This window comes from Mya arenaria, chromosome 5 (assembly GCF_026914265.1).
Source record: "Mya arenaria isolate MELC-2E11 chromosome 5, ASM2691426v1".
NCBI lineage: Eukaryota > Metazoa > Mollusca > Bivalvia > Myida > Myidae > Mya > Mya arenaria.
Genome location: NC_069126.1, coordinates 47,996,492 through 48,016,095, shown reverse-complemented (window position 1 = coordinate 48,016,095; position 19,604 = coordinate 47,996,492). Strand labels below are relative to the sequence as shown.

The window sequence follows — 19,604 nt, the reverse complement described above, 5'->3', positions numbered from 1 at the left end:
CTGCTCAGTGCCAAATAAGCCACATGTTGGCAACCGTGACCAATGCGAGTCAAACATAAACATTTGCAACTCAATTTATACTGCTCAGTGCCAAATAGACCACATGTTGGCAACCGTGACCAATGCGAGTCAAACATAAACATGTGCAACTCAATTTATACTGCTCAGTGCCAAATAGACCACATGTTAGCAACCGTGACCAATGCGAGTCAAACATAAACATTTGCAACTCAATTTATACTGCTCAGTGCCAAATAGACCACATGTTGGCAACCGTGACCAATGCCAGTCAAACATAAACATTTGCAACTCAATTTATACTGCTCAGTGCCAAATAGACCACATGTTGGCAACCGTGACCAAAGCGAGTCAAACATAAACATGTGAAACTCTAAAGTATCCTGCTCAGTGCCAAATAGACCACATGTTGTCAACCGTGACCAATGCCAGTCAAACATAAACATGTGCAACTCAATTAATACTGCTCAGTGCCAAATAGACCACATGTTGGCAACCGTGACCAATGCGAGTCAAACATAAACATTTGCAACTCAATTTATACTGCTCAGTGCCAAATAGACCACATGTTGGCAACCGTGACCAATGCCAGTCAAACATAAACATGTGCAACTCAATTTATACTGCTCAGTGTCAAATAGACCACATGTTGGCAACCGTGACCAAAGCGAGTCAAACATAAACATTTGCAACTCTAAAGTATCCTGCTCAGTGCCAAAAATAACATGCATGTGCAACTCTTATTTAGACTATGCAGTGCCAGACTGACCACATGTTAGCTGCGGTGAAGTCAATTTAGAGCCAAACTAGCACATACATGTTCGTCTATAACTTTGACAACTCAGTGCCGAAAAGACCTCATATTGTCACCAAAATTCTGATTAATAAGAGCCAAACACACGCATGCAACTCCAATTTAGTCTATCCAGTGCCAAACAGACCACATGTTGGCAAACGTAAACCCAATTCAGAGCCAAACAAACACATGCGCAACTTTGATTTAGACTACTAAGTGATAATAAAACCCACACGGTGCCAGTCATAAAGACCTATTGGAGCGAATCAAACACATGTGCAACACTTATTAAGACTTCTCAGTGTCAAACATACCACTTGTTTGCAGCCAAAACTCCAACTTTGAGCCAAATAAACACATGCGAGACTATGATTTAGACCGCTCAGTGTCAAACATACCACTTGTTTGCAACCATAACGCCAACTTAAAGCCAAATAAACACATGCTCTAATTTAAACTACTCAGAGCCAAACATACCACTTTCAACTTTATAACCCACTTAGAGCAGAACAAACACATTTGCAGCTCTTATAAAGCCTACTCAGTGTCAAAAAAACCACATTTTGGCATATAGTTTATACTATTATGCAAAGTTTTCCTAATAATTCTGGTTTTGATCCCAGTTTAATCATAGATGTTATTTTTCTATATTTTTTTCGTATTTTTTAGATTTCCGTATTGCCAATGTTTCCCTTTTATCAAATAAGTACAAATTAAATAAAATATAGAATTTTTTTGGTAACACCACTATTTTATCAAACTGAACAATGAAATGTTGTTCAATAGAAACAATGTAGACCAGCAATCTAAAACATTGGGATGTTTTTTTATTATGACCTTTGATCTCGACAATAATTCGGTTTTATGTGTTAATTTCTAAAACTATTTTCATTTTGATCTTACAGTCGCATTTGCCAATACTTTTGAACTAAAAAAACATAAATAAACTTTAAAAAGATGAAATAGAAAATAAGCAAGCTACTTTTCATCCTTTGACCTTGAAATGACCTTGATATTAACTCTTAAATGGTCAATGGTATATGTCATTTTTTAGAACATTAGAACTTAATATCCATGAAAATTTTCATTTGGATCTTTTTTAATGAAAATACCATAATATAACTGTAAAAATGAATTTGCTATTTACGGCGGCCATCTTGGGCACCATCTCGTAATATTTGGTCCACACCACGTGTTGGCAAAACTTTATGCTGTCAGTTCCATATAGTCCAGACTTTCCGAACAATTTCTTATCTAACAGTGCTATTTCTAATTATTTCACCAATCGTCTTCCATAAACTTATTGTCACACAACCATGATTACATTGACCTTGATCTTTGGTGACCTTTATGGGCAGTATGTTGAAAAACTTGACATTTGTACATGAATAGCTACAATTCTAACACTCAATACAGGTTTTTGTTAAATAGTAATAATAAATACAGTAAGGCTAGTCATGGGCTGAGAAAAAAGGCGGCCATCTTGGCTGTTATCTTGGTTATCATGGTAACCTGCATGATGCAAGCAGTCCACCTCTATCAAAATGGAACCAGACATCCAAAGACACAAGTATACAAAGAAGGATCTGGACATAAGAAAAATGCACACAAATACCCCCTATGAACTACAATACATTAGACCATTTGGCGAACTCGTGGTTAAGGTATCTTAATACAAGTAGTCTTACTTTACCTCTAATTATCGAAAAGATCCAGTACAAGTTTGCTTAAGGCTATACATAATTCCTAAGTTATTGAAAAACATAATTTTCGATACTATTTGAATGCCAAATTAACGTAATTACTGAAAAAAATGCAAAAATGACTTTGTATTATTTATGTTATCTTTCAAGTGACGTGTTATTGTCCTATGTCTGATATTCGAACAACGTGTTTACTGATGATATGGATCAGATCTGTTGCTACAAACTCTGATGTATCGATAAGGATAGTTGATGACAACCTAAGATTTAGTAGACAAGGAGAGGTGGTGACCAAGCACACCACTCAAGGACAAGAACACCATGCCACACAAACAAACAACAATACATGCATGACATTTGCCATTTGCAGTAAATAAAAACTTTGCATGTAACTTTTTTGAGATATCATTCAAAAGTCATTTCCTGAATCCATATTTTTTCACAGGTTAAACTAAAAGCTAAATTGCCAAAAACACTGAATCTAATGAGTAAATGGCAATCACCATGAGTGTGTCGTAGACGAGGGCGTAAACCCCCTTACACTTGCGTTCTGAATTCTTCAAAAGCTACCTAAATTTTGTGTTCCACGTACCTGTCTTTTGAGTCCGGGGTATTCATTAAAAATACCGTGAAATATAAAGGGGGCTACACCCTCCTAAGCCGTACATTGAACATGTAGAATTGGATTGAAGGGAACAACGTTTGGATTGGAAAAAGTAACTATATTTTTATGGGCCGATTGTTCAGAACTTCGCTGAATTTAACAACGCACTTAACGACATCGTTGTTATGTTTTAAACGTAAAGTAGTTGATGATGTGGTCATATATTTAAATACAAACAAGTCCAGATGGAGCATCTGTCTCATTTTTGGTTGAAAATACTGCAGATCACAAGTGTATAAATTCAACTTCCGGTGCAGTAACGATTTTAAAGTCAACAACGATGACGATAAGAACGTCGTTAACTTTAACAAAGTTCTAAACAAACCACCCTCTGTTTTCTAAATAATATAATCGGACTATATGAAGACTTTACCTTAGGATAGGCGGGAATATCCCGCTTCAGACAGATCTTTCTTTCATCGCTCATTGAACTATAAAAAGCATCGATTGAATTACTACCATACAATGCAGGTCTGACAGTAGATGAGCCAGTTCATTACGCATGCGCCCCGCAGGAAAGGATAACATAAAAAGAAAAAAAGAAAAGAACACAAATGTTATTCAAGCCAAAATGCAGTGTATGCAGACCTTTATAAACTATAGAATCACAGACACCAGATTGTATGATGCAGAGCCACATTTTAAGGCTGTTTGTAACGTCATGGGGCATAATACTACTGAGTTTTGATCCGGGAGTTGATTCTTCAGATACGGATTTCATGTTGGACACCATCACCGGATACCCCCGATACAAACTACGTTATGCTTCGTTGTGTATAGTGGGCAATTTAGCTAGGGAAATCTCGTAATCATGAATAATTAATAAAGCAGTATCATGGTTCCGCAAAGTACCAGATGCCTTACGGTTGAAAAATATTCTGACGATTGCCGGAGCTGAACCGGGTCCGCCTTCTCAGTACAAATATATTTGGAAGTACGAAGTATGAATATGTATGAAGTGTAACGGAAAAAAATACTGTGGTTGTCGACGATGGATTGGAAACGGGCGTGGACAATATTCGTATTTTTTTAAATCCTCATCTTCTCCCTTTTTATAACAACCCTAGTGGATATTTAGTTTCGCTAATGGGTGGAAATATTGTGGTGGGTTCATGATATGTCCCATGACGTGATAAACAACATAACAATGTGGTTCTGCATCTTACAATCCGATGTGTGTGTATAGAACAACTCAAGTGTTGAAAAGGTTATAGTCTTAACAAAAAAAATGGAATTATACACCACATGTTACAACTAACACAATATGATAGTTTAAAAACACGACACAGGTTTAAACATTCCAAATTCTCTTTGGCGATTCATATTGATATATAAATGAAAATGGAAGCCTAACTTATTGGTAAGTTTGACAAAGAAAAAATAAAGATTCATTTTTGAAATTTCTTACAATCTTATAAAATACGTTTCGGTAAATGACATTTAAAATTTTGAAAAAAAATATAGTATTATTTAATCAAAATAATTCATGGTCTCCTCTTATAACTACATTCAGGTGGTGTTGTTGACGCCAGAGTGAACCAACATAATTGGCGCTACATGCATAATTCCCTCACTTCTCTACTGTAACACCTCTGTTTGACAACAAGTAATAAAAGGTCCAATACTACAATTATTATTTAAAAATAAACCAAAATGAAACGGGAATAAAACTTAACGATATACAAAAACCATCAATCATATTCCACACAATTATATCATTTTTAAAGCAAAATCTATTATCAAAATATATACTAGTACTAGTTTAATTTATCATACTTTAAGTTGTATGCCAGAATAAACAGACACGGTCACTCGTTACACAAATTAATTGTAAATATATCAAATAACATCACTTTTTGGTGCGAGTTTTCGTGCGGGTATATAACAACTAAAAAGGTACTGCGTTCATCATTTTTTTTTAAACATAACTGATATTTTATTTAACATTTAGTAGGACTGGTTTTGTTATCAAACATTTGTATGCATTGCTTGATGATAACAGGACTCACCCGGCGTCTTCAGAACTGAATGATTTCGATAGCAATATTACATAATTTGTTAAGCATTGGATTCAATACAAAATGCATCAAACTGATAATGTTCCAAGTGTTCCGATTACTTTGAAATGTCGGGGCGATGCATTCGGATCTCCTCGGCCATTTTTATCGAAAACAACCTCGGTTGTATTTGGACGGTTTACATACTCAGAAATCGGTATGTTTAAGTCCGCTGCAAGTACATCGCATAGTAATTTAATTTAGCAGTTAATTTTATGGCTTAACTCTTTGGAATCTTAATTTTATTTGCAATAATACTCTTCACTGGCAATCAATTTAAACTTAGATTAATAAAATAATTCAAAACAATACTAACTACTTCAACTGATGTACCGGCATACATCCGAGGTTGTTTTTGATAAAAATGACCGAGGAGCTCCGAATGCGGGGCGATGTTGCGTAGACGTTAACGGCAATTAAGAGAAATTATAACTTTATAAAAACATTGACCGAGTTTAAAATTTCATTGCTTATTGTGCAATTTATTCTATGACATGTCAAAGTAATTGGATTATTTAAGAAAAAAAATTACGATTGTACCAGTTCAAGTGTACTTAGGTTGCACATGGTAAACAAGTGTGTGTAGAAATACATTTGTAGTACAAACAATAAAGAACAATTTGATAATGGTTACAATGCGTTAGATTATGTGTTCTACATTAACAACAAAATAACGCTTATATTGCACATATTAATTTATTTGAACGGTTCCTCCTCAGCTGAGTCCTGAGGATCTTGTAAGAATTCAGTGTTCAAATCATTTTTGATATATTGATAACACACCATATGCATCGAACGTGCATACTTTTGTATACACACGTATTTTAAATGTCACATGAAATGCGTTATGACCATATGGATAGTTTACATACTGTAATTTGTTCCACCTCAATTCGTCCCATATATTAACATGAAAAACTATCCAGAGCTCACAACCGAAATTGTAACGGGAACTCTCAAAACTAAACTCGATTAAATGTGTGCATGTAATAGTAAAATGATAAAATGTGTATGTTTTGAAATTCAATTCTGTAATTTAGTTCAAATAAGAATAAGCACCACGGTTTGTGTTTTGTGTATTCTGATCGCCAAATTTGACCATTAATAAATTTAGTGTTTTAGCTAAAGCGGAATGGAAGGGCGTTGGCCCTTTTTACACGCCCTGTCATATTTTTCCCGCCCCCTTGCGCCCTCTGGCCATTCAGATCGTTGTTTATCACAAAGTTACGCCCTAAAAGTATTTCATTGGTCAATGTCTCCGTTTCCTAATCTGTCACAGATCAGTGCGTGCTAAGGCACACGACCGTCATCACCGCGGGTCGGATTAACGGTAATTCCCGCTTATAATCAGGGTGCTAATTGCTGTTCATTATGACACATTATTCCTTGTCTGAGACATCGAAGTTGTACCTCTAAATGTCGATCTTTGATGCCGATGTTGTTACAAATTTAATAAATTTAGCCATTAATAATCGGTAATCTCCTAATCACATAATTGGGTCGTCTTTCATCCAATTATCGAAACGTCCCATGTTAACCAATCAGAGAAGACACTGGTCAAATTATTAAAAGTTTGTTAAATTGCGATAGAAAAAGCGAAGAATTGATGAAAAATGTTGTCAAGCATTAGTAAACAATTGATACTTGCAGTGTAAAAACTAGGCACACTTTTAAGAACATTGTTTCGTTTGAATCAGACGGTCATTGAAAAACAGACGGTGGCGCTAAGAAAATCAAATACTCAAAACTTCATGACCAATATTTGAAAGGTTTTGTGTTGAATGTTCATAATGAAAATTTGTTTTATAATCTCAAAACTTTTTTATTTGCTTTATATAGCGTTTACTTACAGTATTTTCCTCATTTGTACGATGTTTAAAATTAGAAGATTCGGCGAGTCACCGCCATTTTATCATAACATTTTTCGGAGTAAATTTCTCGATTTTCTAGTTCTATTATTAGGAGTTAGTGAGTTTTTCATGAAGGATAGAGATTTTAAATGTCATTTTGTTTTAAAATGTCAGCAAATTGAAATTTATTTAACCAAAGACAAGTAAACAACAGCAAAGCTGAATGTGACATTCGTACCCTATCCTGATCGTACCAAAACAAGATTCGCCCCCTGCACTTAAATGTTTTTAACAGCTCATATATAACAATAAGACAATCTGATTGTTTCAAATGGTCTTTGTTTTTATTTTAGACGCTTTTTGGAGGTAAACTATACATTGCTAAAAGGAGACTCTAAACAAGTACACTTTTGATAGCCAAAAAAGAACACGTTTTAAACATTCCATTTAGTAAAAGCAATCAAAGTAAATGTGAATTTAAAGTTTTGTGGAATGGCACAATATTTATCTCAGGTTTTACAATAAGTATCTTTACTCCTTAAAGTCTCCCCACTTCCCCCTAATTTGACTGGTGGGAGAAGTGACTTCTCCCCAAAAAATCAGTGTTGTGAGAGCCCTGGTGACAACAACCCGAGATGTTAAAGAAAGTGTCTGAAGTGAAAATGAACAAGAAAGAAGAATCAAGAGTATTCTGTAGGGATATTACTACAATGTGTGCATGAACATGCATGTACTTTGATAAGGTACATGGTCGTTTTACAACAATACAAAGCTAATATTGTGCGCATTGTTTTCCCATTTAAGAAAGCACCATGTCCCTAGTTTGGCCCACCCTGCCCTTTTTTTTGGCCCACCCTGCCCTTTTTAATTCCTGGCTAAAACACTCAATTATACGACTAATGTTAGAAGGCACATTTATGTTTTACAGGGAATTGGGAAGTAAACGATGAGGATATAGACAAGAGACGGGTTTATGGAACGGGTTTGTAAGATGATAGAGCGTATTACAAAAATATATTCGACGATATTTTGTCACAGGCACTATGTACTATATTTCAGACGTTTAGCTCGATGTAGAAGATATCGATTCTAATAACAAATTACATTTTATTTATATAACTTAGACAATTAAAAAGACACGTCGTTCATACGCGAGCATATTCGACCGTAACTATATCTTATTGGATTAAGAACAAACTTGAAGACGTTATTCCGAGGGAATTGCTTTTAACAGATTTTCTTATTGTAATGGAAGTCTAGATAATTCCGCATTTAATCTAAATGCTAACAGTTTTCTTATAACCTCATGAAACTGTAAACAGATGTAATGAAATCTGAATCAATAACGACCAGTATGTGAAGATTTCAATTGATCGAAGCGGCTAGATTATAAAATGTTAATATAATATGAATATAAATATAGATACAGGTAAACTCACCTCATTCGGTTGAAGTCAACGTATTTCTTTTGAGCCGTCCAAATCTGATCCTTGATTTCAGAAATGTCTTTTTTGCATTTCTCTATTTCAACAGCTTTGAGTCCTTCTACTGTTTAAAGAAAAACACAACAAAACACACTGTACCCCTCTGAGATGTTTGAAACAAAAGAGAACACAATATTGAAGCTCAAATAATTTTGAAAGATAGCTTACACAAGTGAAATATGTATTGAAAATGTTAAATTTAATAAGCGATCATTGCTATGGTTCCAGCTTGGCGTTATCGATTTCTTTAGCAACTTGATCAGCCTTCATTGATAAAACTCACTTTAACGTCTGTCTCAAAATAGAACCAATGCACATCAACGACGCGAGTGATGAGAATGTTTTTAATGTCGTGAGCCTTGTGGATGTCGTATATGTCGCAAATGTTGTCAATTGAGCGAATAATGTGACTGTCGCGAATCTGTCGATGTAGCAAATGTCGCAGATGTTGTCAATAAAGCGAATGGTGTGAATGTCGCATTTTTTCACGATTCTGGTGATTCTTATGAATGTTGCAAATCTGGTACATGTTGAAAATGCCTCAAATGCTGTAAATGGCGCGAAAGTTGTGACTGTCTTCATTTTGTCTCAGAGCATAACAATCGAATGACACGAATGTCTTTTAAACCGATATTTGAGTACCGCATGTTGTATGGCCAGCCACTTTCAAGTTGCGGTCATGTATGGAGGTATTAATTACTCCAGATGATTCGAATTATCATGTAGTACTTCGTATGTGGCCTCATTAATAACCGACAACAACAAACTTGTCAACGTTTCATGAGTTCATTGTCGTGATTTCACATAATGAATTATGTTAACATTTACGGTAACTTCCTGTAGGACAATTCTATTCTAAAACAACTTCAAAATGTGAAGGATATGTAAATGTGAACTTAATCATGGAAAATAGTCCTAAAAACGGTTTCTTCGAAGTTGTCTTTAGACATGTGTTACAGATTATTGCGAAACGCCCTGATTTAAACAGGTAAACAACAATCATCGATATCCTAATCAGGGCCCCGTCTAAATAAGATGTTTTGTACGTAAACCTTTTTTGTCGCTGCTGGTACAACTGTAATGTCACGGACAGGATGTATGCGATTGATGTCCCTACGATATTTTGTTTTGAAAGATGTATGTTAAATGCGTTTTTATTGGAACAAAGTTTAGGCCCATAACGAGGTTACGCCTGGATATTTACGATGTTAAATCTTTATTTTTTATTGAAACGAGGCTCGGGAACGAGATGAATGACAAATCTATATTACTATTACTTGACTGCATTAAACAATCGTAAACGAGAATGATATTTTGAATATATTCGATCGTATGATTTGATAGTGGTTCCAGGACAGATAACAAAACATGCTCAAACACCGTTTATGGATTGGCAGTAATAAAAAAACTGTGTACTTAATGATGATATTTTAATGGCAAAGTCAGTCAATAGTGTCCGTAACATTATGCCAGAACCTTCTATTCGTGTGTCCAAGATCAGTTAAAGAAGATAGGAGAGTTCGCCACAGGATGGTCATTAAAATAATGATCATTTTAGCATTAATGGCTAATATAATCATCTCATCTTATAGCTCATAGCAAATTACGATTGTATAATTCTTTAATGCATAGCTTCATTTCTTCCTGCTAAATCAAGACAAGTTGCAAGTGATGTTAATGCGTTGTGCTATTAGGAAATGGCTTAATTTGCCGATAACGAGACATCAAAGATGAGCTCTAATTCACTTCTAATAGTTTAAAAGCTTTTACATAACGCTATTAAAACAAATCTGACATTGTAAAGAAAAAACATGACTATGAAGAAAAAAACCTGACATTGTGAAGAAAACTTAGGGATGATTAAGAAAATCTTTACATTGTGAATAATATCTTGACATTGTGAAGAAAATATTGACCTTGTGAAGAATATCTTGACATTGTGAAGAAAATCAGGACATTATGAAGAATATCCTGACATTGTGAAGAATATCGTGAAACTGTGAAGAAAATCCTGACATTGTGAAAAATATCTTGACACTGTGAAGAAAATCCTGACATTGTGAAGAAAATCCTGACATTGTGAAGAATATCTTGACATTGTGAAGAAAATCAGGACATTATGAAGAATATCCTGACATTGTGAAGAATATCGTGAAACTGTGAAGAAAATCCTGACATTGTGAAAAATATCTTGACACTGTGAAGAAAATCCTGACATTGTGAAGAAAATCCTGACATTGTGAAGAATATCTTGACATTGTGAAGAAAGTTTTGACGGTGTGAAGAAAAGCCTAACATTGTGAAGAAAAGTCTAACATTGTGAAGAATATCCTGACGTTGTGAAGAATATCTTGACACTGTGAAGAAAATCCTGACATTGTGAAGAAAGTTTTGACAGTGTGAAGAAAAGCCTGACATTGTGGAGAAAGTCCTGACATTGTGAAGAATACCTTGACATTGTGAAGAAAATCCGGATATTGTGAAGAAATTTTGAAATTTAAAAATATACTAAGGTTGCAAGTTTTATCATCATTTTAACACAGTAAACTTGTCATCTTACTTTCAAGTTTTCTTTCCAATGCCGTTAGCCGACTGGATATTTCTGACTTCATTTCCTCCACCTTGAAGGCTCTGGAAAAGATGAAAAAAGGCATGATATCAACTTCACATTACTTCTCGTATAAGACCCAGTATCTTATTTTCTTGCTTGGAGATATATCAGTGTGGGTATACAGTGTGTGTGTCATAAATGCCATGTCGGAAGGCAACATTTTGCTTCGAATAACCGCTTCAATCAAAGCTAACTTCACTTTTTCTTCATCATCATACTAAATTGCGCAGTCTACGCCGCTTACATAGCCTTGCCTTCGGTCTTTTACCAGAGTTTGATTGAGAGTTAAGTTTCTTAAAACACTTCGACAAACCTTTCCACAAAACGGCCATCTGACGGAGCACTGTCAAAACATTATTTTGGAAACAGGTTTGTCGAAGTGTTTAATGAAACTAATCCCCTTAAAATACTCCTGTAATAAAACGAATGCGGAGCTTTTGAAGCGACATAGACTTCCTGAATTTCATTTAAAATGGTGAAGAAAAGGAATAGTTATCTTTGTTTAAGGTCATAATTCAAAGCAAAATGCTGCCTTCCGACGTAGCATTTATGACGTTATTTATCACGTGGTATACACACACTGGTATATTGTGTCGCTTATAAAAATTGTTAAACAGGTTAAATAGTGAACCCAAGAGTCTGCATAAATATTCGTGTTTAAGAGTCAACTTCGGCGAAAACAAAAGTCATGAATCATTAAAAATACATACCAGTTCACAAGTCTAGCCATACTCCATTTATTTAAAAACAATCACAACTTAAACAACAATTTTCGATTTAATGACTCTAAATTACAAGGCAATATCGAAAATGAAATTACACTGCATCTCACAAGTTAGGCAGTTTGTAACTGCTGAACTAATGTTTAAATAACTCAAAGGAAGTTGTAAATAAAAGCATTATGTACGACGATGACAGAATAGGTTTAATATCGCAGTTGTATGTGTTAATATAAAACCCATCAGTGAACGCTAGAGCATGGTAATATATTCAAGCAATTAATGTTCATGAATGTTGCTTTTATGGATATGTATGCGCAAAACAAATGAAACTTTCACTCAAAACTATTAAACATACGCTTATGGTGAGTGATTTCTGCTATTTCGAATTCGATGTGTCGTGTTAACAATGCGACAGGCGAAAGCTCAAAAATGCAACACTGCAATAAATAGCTCATTTGTTGCGCTTTCAGGTTTCATGGTTTTTGGGTTGTCTCAGCGAAAATGAGAAACGATCGCCAGCTGAGGGTGAATAAGCGATATAATACTATTTATTTAATCGAGTGTTCAAGTCAGAAAAAAAGAGTTGTCGCTTTTCGGGCTATATTTTACGCCTTCTCAGTTATCGATTTTTTGCATAAGCGACAAAGCAGTGGTTTGTTTGAAAGTCGAAACTGCTTAAAGAGGAAACGGTATACGTTCATCAATCGGACAACGATCCTATGTCTATTGCAATAATTTTGAAACTATCTCAAATGTACTTATGTTTAAGGACTTACTTATTGAACTGGTCTGCCACGTGGGTCATAAGCTGCGTCAGGATTTCACTATCACCTTGATAAAACAAAACACACATATGTAGCATATATTAGTATATTCCGTAAAAGTGTATATCAAGAACTTAGTAAATCTTACTTATAATCTTTTCTTCAGCAGTGCATATGGCAAACCCTGCACACTAAGTTGCAAATATATTTCAGATATATTTAGCGCTAACGACGTCCTTAACTGGCAAACTGCATATGAAGCGTTAAGAATAGAAAACAAAATCGATAAATACAAGAATTAAATGGTCTATACTTACCATTATTGGAGTTGGGTTGGGTAATTTGCACTTTATATGGACTTCTGAAATACAAAAAAAACGGACATGGTAAAATTATATCTACAATTAATGATTAAATGCAAGTAGTGAACATTATACCTGGACAATCATACTCATACTCATTAAAGAGGTTGCAAGACACAACGCACGTGTACCAAATCGTAACAACTCGGCAATCTCCGGCAAACTTCGGGAAAGACCTTGCACATATGATTTAATATTTACAATAATAATTTAACTAATTCATATGAACTTATGTTGACGAGACTGTAATCAACAATGAATCCTATAAAAAATGTGATGTAGACGCCAGCGATTATCATTACGCTAGGTAAACACATTCGATAACGTTTGCAATGCAATAAAACATAAAACATTGAAATAAAATATTTTGATTTGTGCCTTAAAACGCCTTGGGGAAATTTAAGATAAGATTCAAATTAAAAGTTAAACAGCTTGATACTCTCCTCCCTAAAAACATTAAATATGTCACTTGACGGTTTAAAACACATACAACGTGTTTTCAATATGGACGCCGCCATAATTGGACTATTTCTTAAGACCCGTAATATTTCCGAGGTCATATATGTTGGATAATGACCGAGATGTTCCGACTGACGTGTACCTAAACGTGCATGTAACAGATGCAGTTAAGTTTGCGAAATTCCATGTTTAACTTGTATTTGTAAGTTTGCTGATATTCGAATAATAACATTCCTCGCGCTATCGTACATGCCATTCTTTACCTGCAATGTACACATACTTGGATGACGTAGTGCACAAAAAGTAGCCCACGCGTACACATACCCGTACCGGAAGTGTTTTGTTACCCCTCTATTATCAAGGATCTTGTTTAGTTGCAGCGATAATGATCGTGTACTATATGAACCGAAACTCAGCCTTGTTCTGTACTTCTAGACCTATCTAACAAGTAAACAACTTCTAACCAGTTAGGTACTCTGTACTTGTTGACATAGTGACAATTGTTCAGGATGGTATTCAATATGCACTTATAGTCAATGTTATGGTCACACATACACATTGACTTCTAATGAGTACGTTATTTATTCTACGCACTCCGGTTAGCATCACCAATCCAATTAAGATCAGTACATAGTATCACCCCTGGCCTGTTGTTATGTACTATACATAAAGGGTCAAACAGGTTTCCGTTTGTGAGACCAAACACTCAACATCTTGTAATTGTTTCTATTTCTTGCATGGCAAATGTAATTTAAAAGTATTTATATAATTTAAAGCTGGGTACGCTAGAGATTATGAAAAGCATGCGTTTAAAGGACACGCTGACTTTTAGGACCGAACAATACAAAAGTAAAGTTTTAGGTTTACCCCGGTGCGTTGCATGGCATGGTGGGCGACATTGACACGTGGGCGCCACTTGCATCCCGGAGGGTTATCACACAGTACCTGAAAGTAAACACGTATAGTTACCATCTGCAGGGCAAGGCGTTACATACAGTAACCATCACACAGTACCTGCAATTAAACACATAGAGTTACCATCTGCAAGGCAAGGCGTTACATACAGTAACCTTCACACAGTACAGCAATTAAACACATAGAGTTACCATCTGCAGGGCAAGGCGTTACATACAGTAACAATCACACAGTACCTGCAATTAAACACATAGAGTTACCATCTGCAAGGCAAGGTGTTACGTACAGTAACCATCACACAGTACCTGCAATTAAACACATAGAGCTACAATCTGCAAGGCAAAGTGTTACGTACAGTAACCATCACACAGTACCTGAAAGTAAACACATAGAGTTACCATCTGCAAGGCAAGGTGTTACGTACAGTAACCATCACCACGACATGGTTAGTAATATTCCTGTCTTGAAATAGATGTAAATATTTGTATCGTTGATTGTTCCTTTTTTCAAGTACATTCTAAGATATTTCAAAGTTGTTGTTGTTGTTTTTTGGTTTTCATGGAAAATAAAAGTGTTTAGCTGAATTATGCGATAAATTTCTTTTCTGAAACTACCACTCGAAGACAATCATTTAACAGCTCCAAATCAAATGAGTATAAACAAACAGAGGCTGCAGACCACTGGTCGGGTCGCTCTGCATAGAATATGTATATATCAAACATACATATCAGACATGGTCCGTGATCAAATTCATACATTATGTAATGGCTTGTGTATGCACCTGAATTATAACAATGAATATATACGGCAGAGTATCTATGAACAATGTAACATATAAATTACGTACAGTACATTCATATTTTGCTGATTTAAGACTTATTTTAAGCAAAATGAGTATTATACTCTTCATGCAACCTTACCTATTTGGACTAAAACTGATGTGGTTGGGGTTGAATTTAGTTGAAAAACAGGTAAGGTATGTAGGCATTTTTTTTCGTTTAATTAAGGTTTATGTTAGTACGTTATTGTCATCACTTGGTAATGGTGTTAAAGTATATCAGAATTATCCACGCACGCATTGTTTTGTTTATTTTTTAACCAACGGACTTAAAAAACGGCGCCTTAATCGTAGTAAGGGTCGGGTAGCCCGAACCAGCAGTATGTGTTAAGCCTGATTATAATTCAGTTATGAAATAGATCAGGCTTTTGGGGATACTTCCAAAACACAAACATGAACGAAAAGTAAAACTGTTTTAATAAATTATTCTTGACATTTATCAGATTATTGTTAGTCAATTATTTTGCCATGAACATACAAATAAACCATTTGACTGTTATACATAATAAGTACTTTTTATTGATAATAGCTGTAATGCAATCGATCAGTAACTATTCATTTATCATGCGTATACTATCATGTTAATGCTGCAGGTGTATGCACCCATAACCGGTGCATCTAGAGATTTATTAACGGTAGAGATTTCTTGGCACGCAGAGGTTCAACTTTGCGCAATATTTAATAACAACTTATTGCAACAGTTCATGCTAGTCGGAACTCCTCGGCCATTTTCCATCAAAAATAGCCTCGGGTGTATGCCGGTACATCAGTAGAAGTAGTTCGTGAAAAAATAAATAATAATATTGAAATAAGTTGAAAGTCTTATAACGCGAATTTTGTATATCTAAGTTTAGAATGAACTATTTTACAAAAAAATAAGATTCCATAGGGTCAAGTCATTAGGTTTAACTGCTAAATTGAAATTACTACGCGTTCTATTTGCAATGTAGTTAAATGTAATGGTTTCTGTCATTGTAAATCGTCCATATACTTCCGAGGATGTTTTAGATGGAAAATGGCTGGGGAGTTCTGAATGCATTTCATGCAAGGGTCAATCTTCACAAAACAGTACGTTAGCGTGTGTGTGTCAATTGTAAGGCCGACGGTCACGTTCTTGTTATGCTTATATAAATATTAAATGTATATGTATTAACATAAAGTTTATTCACCATCTACGCGCTTTTCTATTTCTTTACTTTAATTTTCGACGTTAATTGTTTGCATATAGCCAAGCGGAATTTATAATTGTGGTTTACCAATATGAATAATGAAATATAAATGTGCGTAAATGTCATTTGTTTCATTTAAAATAAATAGTACCTCGAAAACGATACTGCTAATAGCATAAGCTCATAACATTTCTCAACTTACATTGAAGAACGTCGTAATATGTCATCGTATTTTAGTTTATGTTTGTATTATTATACTGCCGGGACAAGTTTCAATAAATATCGTAAGGCTTAAAGTCGTAAAATTCCAGGAGTAAACTGCGTATCAAAAAAATAATGTAATTGACGTCTATTGTGTAGCGTCTGCATGTGAGGTTAGGGGTGTCCTTATATACGTTTTAAGCAGCGTAAAGTTTACGACTTAGATATATTATTGAAACGGTCCCTGGAGCAGATAATTCCTTACAAGATGTGCATCATAAAATTTAAACATTAACAACAACAGACGCAGACGCAGACGAGTAGGGCGACAAAGCGTCAATACACTGACACTGTAGACGAGTACGGCGACAAAGCGTTCATACACTGACACTGTAGACGAGTAGGGCGTCAAAGCGTTAATACACTGACACTGTAGACGAGTAGGGCGTCAAAGCATTAATACACTGACACTGTAGACGAGTAGGGCGACAAAGCGTCAATACACTGACACTGTAGACGAGTACGGCGACAAAGCGTTTATACACTGACACTGTAGACGAGTACGGCGACAAAGCGTCAATACACTGACACTGTAGACGAGTAGGGCGACAAAGCGTTTATACACTGACACTGTAGACGAGTACGGCGACAAAGCGTCAATACACTGACACTGTAGACGAGTAGGGCGACAATTTTTTTAAATTCCAATGTCCAATGTCATATGGAAAATATACACATGCATTGATGATTCCAAAAAATATAAATGTAATTGTTCCTACATCTACTTTATCTGGTTTTACGTATTATAACACGAAATATTGTCAATGAGCCGATTGAGTAACCTATTACTGCCTGTCGACTTATTTTTTATAAGCACGACATTCATTTTTGAAATTCCAATGTCCAATGTCCAATGTCGTGTTGGCACGACATTCATTTTTGAATGTCCAATGTCCAATGTCGTGCCAGCACGACTTTCACTTTTGAATGTCCAATGTCCAATGTCGTGCCAGCACAACATTCGACCTTGAATGTCCAATGTCCAATGTCGTATGTTTAGCTAACTTCACACAGCTAGAATCATCAGCCATGTTTGTTTTGACAGTTGTTACAGACGAACCGTAGTGAAAACCGTGTCAATTTTAATTTGTCTTTATTATTTGTTCAATGCGTGTTTTTGGTTTTCAAATGCAAAATGAAGCGTTTTCCAAATTATATTTCTAGAAAATAATGGCTCATTTAAATTCTTCGTAAAACATCAAAAGAAACATGAAAACAAGCCGGCATTCAACAGAACATGTGCCATGCTATATTTAACAATAAAGTAGATCGTAGTAAGATCACTACGCCCAATCAGAGTGTTGCTTTGTTGCCAAACTCCGCCTACAAAGGTCACGAAAGGTCGACCGGTTCATGCAAAATGAACTCAATTTTTATCGTTCAGAAAATCAAGTACGGATGTAAATATTACTGTTTGAGCCGGCGCAATACACAAAGATGCTTTCTTACTCACAAACAAGATTTGATGAATAAAAAACTTTAAAAAAAAACGCATTAACAATTGCTTGGAAATAGAAAGAATAATTAGGCCGCCAGGCCGCTAGGCCGCCAACTTCACGCCGCTAGGCCGCTAGGCCGCCAGGCCGCTAACTTCACGCCGCTAGGCCGCTAACTTCACGTCGCTAGGCCACTAGGCCGCTAGGCCGCTAACTTCACGTACATGTTACAATCTTGTTATCAGTTATTATTTAGTAAGTAGTTACAGGTTTGTTTATCAATCAAATGTATGCTCGTTATACATACGTAAGTATTGATTTTGAATAAGAGTGTCTTTTTAATTAAAACAAAAGAATACGACAATCCGCATTAACTAAGACATTCTGTTCCCGTTTCAAAAAGATTTAAGTAGCAGACTAAATACAACAGTACGAGTGTACAACCTATTTCCATAACAATCATATCATTTACGTTTGCATTGGAACGTGTATACTTCTGTAGTTGATCTAATTATATATCAGATATCTAATCTTGTATTCGCCGACAAGCGTAGAAAGCCATGTTGAGAAACATATCCGTTTTCTTGAAAATGCTTTCGAAAACAGCAAAAAATAGTCTGTGTTATTTGCAGGATTCATTAGATCAAACATAAAACAATCTATCAGAAGGCTCTGTTTAAGACAAAATGCAAACACGTTTCTTTATGACAGTGCAGAAATGCAAAATCGATCTTTATATCCATCTGTAAAGAAATTCGCTTAAGTTATTAAAGAAACTCAATAAACGTTCCTGCGTCATTGTTTCCGTGAGTGTGTTGAGTTCAGAGTGGTCGCTGTTACCGTGAGTGTGTTGAGTTCAGAGTGGTCGCTGTTACCGTGAGTGTGTTGAGTTCAGAGTGGTCGCTGTTACCGTGAGTGTGTTGAGTTCAGAGTGGTCGCTTTTACCGTGAGTGTGTTGAGTTCAGAGTGGTCGCTGTTACCGTGAGTGTGTTGAGTTCAGAGTGGTCACGGTTGCCGTGAGTGTGTTGAGTTCAGAGTGGTCGCTGTTACCGTGAGTGTGTTGAGTTCAGAGTGGTCGCTGTTACCGTGAGTGTGTTGAGTTCAGAGTGGTCGCTGTTACCGTGAGTGTGTTGAGTTCAGAGTGGTCGCTGTTACCGTGAGTGTGTTGAGTTCAGAGTGGTCGCTGTTACCGTGAGTGTGTTGAGTTCAGAGTGGTCGCTGTTACCGTGAGTGTGTTGAGTTCAGAGTGGTCGCTGTTACCGTGAGTGTGTTGAGTTCAGAGTGGTCGCTGTTACCGTGAGTGTGTTGAGTTCAGAGTGGTCGCTGTTACCGTGAGTGTGTTGAGTTCAGAGTGGTCGCTGTTACCGTGAGTGTGTTGAGTTCAGAGTGGTCGCTGTTACCGTGAGTGTGTTGAGTTCAGAGTGGTCGCTGTTACCGTGAGTGTGTTGAGTTCAGAGTGGTCGCTGTTACCGTGAGTGTGTTGAGTTCAGAGTGG

The 19,604-nt window shown here is 35.9% G+C and overlaps 1 protein-coding gene across 4 annotated transcripts in view; it reads right to left on the bottom strand.

Moving 5' to 3' along the window:
• The window catches only part of LOC128236282 (high affinity cGMP-specific 3',5'-cyclic phosphodiesterase 9A-like), a 77,323-nt gene that overhangs the window by 17,965 nt on the left and 39,754 nt on the right, over window positions 1–19,604 (bottom strand). Inside the window, exons 3-9 of one of the 4 annotated variants that reach the window (XM_052951168.1) lie at window positions 14,358–14,435; window positions 12,987–13,030; window positions 12,682–12,736; window positions 11,133–11,203; window positions 8,528–8,636; window positions 5,191–5,205; window positions 3,555–3,612 (exon numbers count right to left, since the gene is read on the bottom strand). In XM_052951168.1, the coding sequence (XP_052807128.1) occupies window positions 3,555–3,612; window positions 5,191–5,205; window positions 8,528–8,636; window positions 11,133–11,203; window positions 12,682–12,736; window positions 12,987–13,030; window positions 14,358–14,435 (430 nt within the window). Of the gene's footprint in view, window positions 1–3,554; window positions 3,655–5,190; window positions 5,206–8,527; window positions 8,637–11,132; window positions 11,204–11,893; window positions 12,091–12,681; window positions 12,737–12,986; window positions 13,031–14,357; window positions 14,436–19,604 lie in introns of those variants that run through there. The other 3 variants (XM_052951167.1, XM_052951169.1, XM_052951170.1) reach the window with 3 other exon arrangements.